Below are 7,323 nucleotides of genomic sequence, written 5' to 3'. Positions count from 1 at the left end.
CCAGTGGAAAGGCCAAACATGAGACTTTTTAAAAATGTATTTCTGTTTTTTAGAATGGTAATACCTGGGTCTCGCTTTAAGAGCTGAGAAGCACTGTATTGGATATTGTTAGGATGGACCTGACAGCAGTAAAGGCGGCTGTAGGTGTTATATCAGAGTTGAGTAGCTTTGCAGCAACAGCAGCTGTTTGACGGTAAGTGGAGGACAGGTGTCCTTTTTCTCTCCACCTGTAAGCATACATGAGATGTAACATGAGGGGTTGAGTTTCTGGGCCCTCTGAGGTGAACATATAGCACTGATGAACACACACGTGGAAATACAGGTGAAAGGTCACAGCAGGGTTGACTGAAATCACTATACAAATTTGTAAACCATTCTGTTTAATACAGAGGTATCTGAAATGGTAATATCTGTGGGTGTAGCAGGTACTCCAAGGATAAAGGTTTTAATTTCCACCATTAGGTGTACACATTGGGGCTTGGGGATCCTCTGCAAGAGTTTTGAGCATCATACACCTAATGTCCTGCATTATGGTGGCATTATGGTCATTTTATGCACCAATATGTACCTTTTCGGTACCAAGTTAATGATGTACATGTCTTACATTTTGTCAAAATAAAACGCTTCTGCTACTTTTATGTTTCCAGGAACTGTTCTCTAGTTCTTATTTTTTAATTCAATCTTTTTTTTTTTTTTTTTTACCTTCCCCTGAGCTACAAATATTTTTCCTTGGGCCTCCCTGAGTGAGTGGTGGAAAATGACCCTCCCTCCACCATAAATTAGTTATTAGATTTTTAAAACTCCCTCTTTGATGTTTGACAGATAAAAGTTAAATGTTGAGGATGAACTCCTGGAGTTAAAAAAAAGGCTCAGCTTTTCACTCTTGCCTTGCATGCTGGTTAGTTTGTACAAATGCTTTATTTTAGGCCAAATTTTAAATGAGAAGTACTTTAAAGTGATTTAGATGAAATATCACTATTTTAAGCTCAGATTTGTTTTTTATCTGACTGAAGCATTTGTCAAAGATGATGTGTCCAAGGATTGTCAGAAATTTTTAAATCCAACAATAATTTATGTTTTTATAGTTTCTGGCTATGATAAATGGTGTCATTTTTTTGTTTTGTTTTGTTTTGTTTTGTTTTAAAACACGCTTTTCAGACCTATATATATATATATATATATATATATATATATATACATACATACATTATTTACTATGTAAATACATACATACATTTTATATATATATTCTCTTAATTGAATTTACAAAATATACAATATAAAATGTCATGTACAATGATAACTCCGTCAATAATCCTGTCTATTATCATGTAATGATCATAAACATGTAGTTGTAGCTTTACAGAAGTTAGAAACAAAGTCTCTTCATAAACTCCTTGCCATGGTTTTAGGCAACCGCATTCAAACAATACAAAAACATGACGATTAATATAATAACTCAATATATTCTTTGAAAGTATTATTTTTTAAGTCGGTGTGATGAGCCCGAACAGATGAGTGTATGAGCTGTGTCTCGCTGTGTCTTCATACTGTATATTCCCAGCACTGACGTGTTGTTAGCAGATGGAGCAGGGGGGCTGATCTCTGCCTCCAGAGGTCATTCTCACTACAGTTGCCACTTGTTGCCAAAGCAGCTCGGGGCTCCACCATTCAACACCAAACACATTTCAACTATTTATTCCGCCAACTATCGAGACCTACATGTCTGGATGTTGAATGCGGAGCGTTCGCAGGACTGAAGGAAGACTCTTTTGATCCGGTTGTTAATATTTCGGCGCATCTGACGGACAGAAGCATGGTTGATAACGCAAGTATAGCGACTAAATCTGCTTTGGTAAGCGTCCAGGCTTTATTTCTATTGGATTATTAGACTTAAACTACTTTACACTTAAGCTTTTCCTCTTTTTCAGATGCACTTGACATTTTATTAATAATGTTACCCTCTTACAAACTTTGTATTTAGACAGTTTAACAGTGTTTAAGCAATTTAGTGAAAGTTTGTCACGTTCGCTTGTGGCAGTGTGAAGGAATTAATCCTAAACATTACACTAAAAGTTAGACAGCAAAACTGTTTAGTTGTGTGCATTCGGTGTGTGGAGCATGTGTTTTAATCTTATAAAGTGCCGGTGATGATCATGACACGACCATCCTCTCGTCCCCTCGCAGCAAGGCTCTTTCTCGTCCGCCAGCAGCCTTCCCCTCCAGGCTCCCTCCGCCTCCTCTCACAGCGCGTTCCCCGGCGCACAAACACACCAGCCCGCCAGCGGCGGCATGAAGCTCGAAGCGGTCATGGAGAACCTGCAGCGGCAGCAGGCAGCACGGCTGGCCCTGGAGGAGAAGCTCCGGCAGGCAGAGACAGAGAAAGACCTACGCTCCATGGTGGAGTCCCAGATACACCAACAAGCTCTGGCTTTCCGCCACTACCAAGCGGCGATGCGCGGCGCACTGGCCGCCGGAGTTGCCAACTCTTCCCCGCTCCCACACATGGATGTCCGCAGGGCTGACGAGGACGGGAACTCCTCCAGACCGGGGAGCGACGACAAGGAGCGGGACGAGGAGGGGGATGACATGGACGAGCAGGAGATCATGGATGAAGAGGAGGAGGGCGAAGACGATGTCGGGTTGAACCACTACCAGCACCGACAGTCCTCGCTCCAGGGAGCCTGTCTCCCTCCGAAGAGTACCCCGATGCATCTCATGTCCAGAGTCCCGGCGGCATTCGCCCCGGCCCGCCGCGCAGACTCCCCATCAGAGCACCCTCAGCCCCAGCACCACGAGTGGACCTATGAGGAGCAGTTCAAACAGGTAAGACAGCAGTGACCTCCTGGACACTTCATTATCTGTAAAGTCACTTTCTCTACAGTCTCTGTGTGAGCTCTTAGATATAAGCTGCATCTCTGGGGTTCTCCTCATTTAATTCATCAGTCAGAAACTCATATAATTAGTTGTCATGTAAATATAAAAGATCCATTCTAAAGATGGAAACTTTTTTGGCTTTTTGAACATAATAAATGGTTGATAAAATTACTTGACACTGCTGTATTGCACTCTCTAAAAGAAGAAATATGTTCGATGCATTAAGTCACACTCCACAACCTTTTAGTGTCAGTGAGCACACAACAACTGAATTTGCAGAAATGTAAATTTTAAACTTATTTTTATCAAATGAAGATGCTGTTGTATAAAGTTAAAAATCATCAGGTATTAGTTTCTGTTGGACTGAATGTGGGTCCGAATGAGGCTTTCTAACAAGGCACAATTTATAAAGGGGTACAATCTGTAACTTATATCTGTATCACTAATAAAAAATGACTGATATGTTATGGATTAATTATGAATAAGAGCAACTTTTACATTGACAAGTTGTGAGAATTCTTTTTGACAGATTGAACACTTACCTTCTGGAAAAGAGCTGGATCAAAATCCAGATCCTCTGCAGATTATTAGCAACTTTTCCAGCATTATTTCATGAATTACAAGCATTTCAAACTGTATTATTACCCACTAGATAGTGTAATAACTCAGCTACAAACCATGGATAAGAAAACATTCCTGGTTGCCAGGTGGTTAAAATGCCTTGGCTTGTTGTTCCTATCAATGGCTTATATCTGGAAAGCTTTAGTTATTTATTTGTTAACCATTAATAATGCCATTATAAACCCTTACAAAAGGTCCCTTATTTGCTCTTTTGTTGTGTTAGCAGCTCGTTAATGACAGTCAGTTATTTGATTGATATACAGTTGTCTGTGTATTTCCAGGCTGCAGCAGGCAGATCTATACTCTCTGAGCGATTGTGGATGCTCCATGTCATCTTTTATTTATGATGGATCATTTACAGACTTCCCTAAATGTGATGTGTACATTAGTGACTGCATTAGCGCTGCACATTAAAGCAACCCAATGCATGGAAATGCAATTTAAATAGGGGGCCGAAACCAATAGCCTCAGTATAGAGACAATTATGTGTGGAGGATGGTGAGATGAGCCTGTGAGGATAACGCTTGCCATCCAATTTTTTATTGTCTCTTCACATCTGTAATTTTTAAATGGGGTATTTAGAATTATTCTTTTTATAGCTTCTGTGTGTCAGCTTTATTGTCAGTTTGCTTGATATCTGCCATCGCAGGATGTGATGTAAGCGTTCAAGTTGTGAGATCCTACGAAAAATGGAGAAGATTCAGAGGATGGATTTAAAATCTATACACCTATTATTGTCATTATAAATCCTTTACATTTGGCTGAAAACTCTTTTGTTTTCATCAAGACAAGTTTCCCGTAGCTGAACATGCATGCTTCATATACCATCAGGCGATACGCTTCAAAGATTCCTCAGGATGTGCAGTTATTGTGGGGGTCATTTGTATGTAGTCATTCAGTGTAATGGTCATGGGACAATAAAAGGATGCTTATGGCTGCTAGGCAGACAGAGTGGAGCCAGCATACTAAGCATGCTCAAAGCTGCAAAACAAAACCACATTTGAAGGCAGTAAATGCATCTTTGAAAATAGGAACAAGATGTGGGCTAAATATAAAAAGACCTCAGTGAGGCGGAGAAGTTTTAATCTGATCTGAAGCAAATGGGACCAGCCGGTGTTTACAGTAGCTCCTAAATCACTTCTGAAGAGCCCAGGAACAACATGGGAGGCAATTCTGACAAAATAGTACACACACACACACACACACACACACACACTGTATAAATATCTATCTATCTATCTATCTATCTATCTATCTATTGGAGGGGGTGAGAGGGGAATTTTTACTTTTATTGTTATTTACAGAATGTGTATAAACACACATGTGTATATGTAATTTTGTGAAAATTTTATGATAATTGTATAGCTGTTTTTTGTTTTTGTTTTTTTAAAGTTAACTACGACTCAAAGAAAGAATGATGACAGGCACCTGGTAAAACTTATTTTAGCTTTAAATGACTCAGCAGGAGTCAATGCACAGCAGCAGAATCTATAGAGATGAGAGTGTAAAACATAAAAGAAATTCCTGGTGACAGAAAAAGATGCTGAGTGGAGGGGACAGAAAGACCTGAGGCAGAGAGAGAGAGAGAAAGAGAGGGAGAGAGATACAGGAGCTGTTGCGTGTAGTTTTGGCAGCGGCTCAGGAAATGCAGGAAACTGGATCTGGTGGTATTCCAGCCTGGCTCACACCCAAAAATGCTGGGATCTCCCTGTCTGGCTGTGTGTGTGTAGCTGGGAGTTGGCTCGGTGCCAAATTATTACGAAACAGAAACAAAAGTGTGTGCTGTTACACACTCGGCCATGCTTCCTCTCTCTCACACACACACACATTATTTACCATGGTGTTGGATATGTGAGCCCGCACACATTTGCAGAAACCGACATGGTAGTAAACTGGAAGAGAGTAAACTGTACTGTTTAATATCAATTTATATCTGCATTCAAAAAGCTGGATTTTTTTGTTAAATTCACAAAAATAACCAATGACAGAAAAACAAAACAATATAAAAATGGTTAGGTGCATATCTCAGGCTTCTATGTTTTGTGTTTGTTTTTTCTTTACATTTACAGCATTTGTCTGCTGTGTAAAGGCCACTATTGAATAGACACACTTTGGGCTTGCTTTTAGTATTGTCAAAGTTCTGCAGCTGAATGTGCAGATGGATCTGAAATGTCCGCCATGCTTTACCGCAGAACAATAATGTAAGTCCCACAACAATTAAAGCAGACGTGATGTTCAGGGTGGTGGATTACTCACTGTGGTTTCAAGTCTCTGCAAGTTGATTTTCAAAGTGTGCTGGAACAGAAAACACCATCTGGTAGGAAGGAAAACACAATGATATGCTTCCCAAAATGTGAAGCACTAATCCAAAACGTGTGTGTAGTTGTAGAAAATCTTATAAAACATCCAAAAACTGTGATACGAGGGAGTGTCTTATTTGTAAAATGTTGAATTGATGCACTGAAAGATGAAAGGATCTTTAGTAAACTAGAAGTGCAGTCAGAGGAACCTTTCTAGGCTGCAACTTCTTTTTATGTGGATAACAGAATGTGTTTAGCATCTGGATCTTCTGGTGGTCGTAGAAGGACAAAACACTGAGACAATAGTGCAAACCCAATTACCACAATACATTCAAGTACAAGGGGAAAAAGACAAACACTGAATGAAATGTGCCAAATCCAAAAATGTATCAAAAAAGCAACATTAAAATAAAACTAGATGAAATTACCAGGAGTTTGTGAATTTGGAATTGTATGCCACTTCCTTAAAATACAATATATGCAGCTTTGCCAGGGGCAAAATGATTTGAATCCTGACCTTATTTCTGTCATTTTTCCTGGTGTTTACAAAGTCCACCAACTGTCCTCAAGACAGTGACAAAAATGTACTGGCTGACAGGAAGAAATATGAGAACATTTGGTGAATTTAGATTTTGAGAACATTTCTCATGATGTTTGTTTTGTGTTTTGACCCACTGTAAGATCTGCATTAGAGAGCACATTCTGATGGACAATCCTAGGATGTATGTGCTTGATTTTCTTTGTTTAAGTCAATGCAGCTTGAAAAATTGCCTGAGAATATTCTGACGTCTTTGTACCAGACTCTCATCTGCAGAATGTCACACATTTTTGGAAGTTAGTGTGTAAACCACACTACAAGAGAAACCTTTTTCTGTACAAATCAAATCTGTACAGCCAAGTGTCCTTTTCTAAATTATAGTGCAGTGTTTGTACTCTGTGTTGTCTCAAGATACAGTCTGCCATTTGTAGAAGCTTCCTGAAATAATGTTGGAGGGCTGAATATGAGACTAAATTACCTTAAGTGTATTTGCGGTCAACATGTTGCACACTTAAAACACTGAAATTCAAAGCAGCTCCTGCTTTGTGTCGTTGCTCTAAACCCTCACGGACATACACAGAAACTGATTCTGAACCATTACACAGGACATTTCCCTGAGTGAGTAATGTCAGGTAATGAACATGTCAGTGTATGGAGCCACTCCTTTTTGTGGATTGTACCTCTTCCAGCTTGTTTTTCCAACAACTATAGAAAAGGGGAGGAGGAGGAGGAGGAGGAACTCCAGCTGTAGCGGTGTATGATTTCACTCCCCTCCCCCTGCCACTCAAATCATCCACTCCGCAAAAATATTCATCTTCACATGTCGCATGGAACGCTACTAAGGCACATTTTCTTAAAACAATGATGAATCTAAATGTGTGATGTTCTGACACTTGTTTGAGAATACTGACACTGGTTTCTGAAATTCATGAAATAAGTCGTTTTATAGGGAAATCATGAAAATAAATCTCACCAATGTGGCAGATT

The 7,323-nt window shown here is 39.7% G+C and overlaps 1 protein-coding gene across 3 annotated transcripts in view; it reads left to right on the top strand.

Annotated features, from left to right (window-relative positions):
* Positions 1-1,318: 1,318 nt before the first annotated feature.
* The window catches only part of arid3c (AT rich interactive domain 3C (BRIGHT-like)), a 126,966-nt gene continuing 120,961 nt past the window's right edge, over positions 1,319-7,323 (top strand). For 2 of the 3 annotated variants that reach the window (XM_049579893.1, XM_049579894.1), the window contains exons 1-2: positions 1,319-1,855; positions 2,188-2,826. In XM_049579893.1, coding sequence (XP_049435850.1) covers positions 1,817-1,855; positions 2,188-2,826 — 678 coding nt within the window. In that variant the 5' untranslated portion in view covers positions 1,319-1,816. The remainder of the gene's footprint in view (positions 1,856-2,187; positions 2,827-7,323) is intronic. The other variant, XM_049579892.1, reaches the window with a different exon arrangement.

Source organism: Epinephelus fuscoguttatus, linkage group LG6 (genome assembly GCF_011397635.1).
Source record: "Epinephelus fuscoguttatus linkage group LG6, E.fuscoguttatus.final_Chr_v1".
Taxonomy (NCBI): Eukaryota; Metazoa; Chordata; class Actinopteri; order Perciformes; family Serranidae; genus Epinephelus; species Epinephelus fuscoguttatus.
Note: the sequence above shows the minus strand (reverse complement) of the source record. Positions and strands in the feature narration are given on the sequence as shown.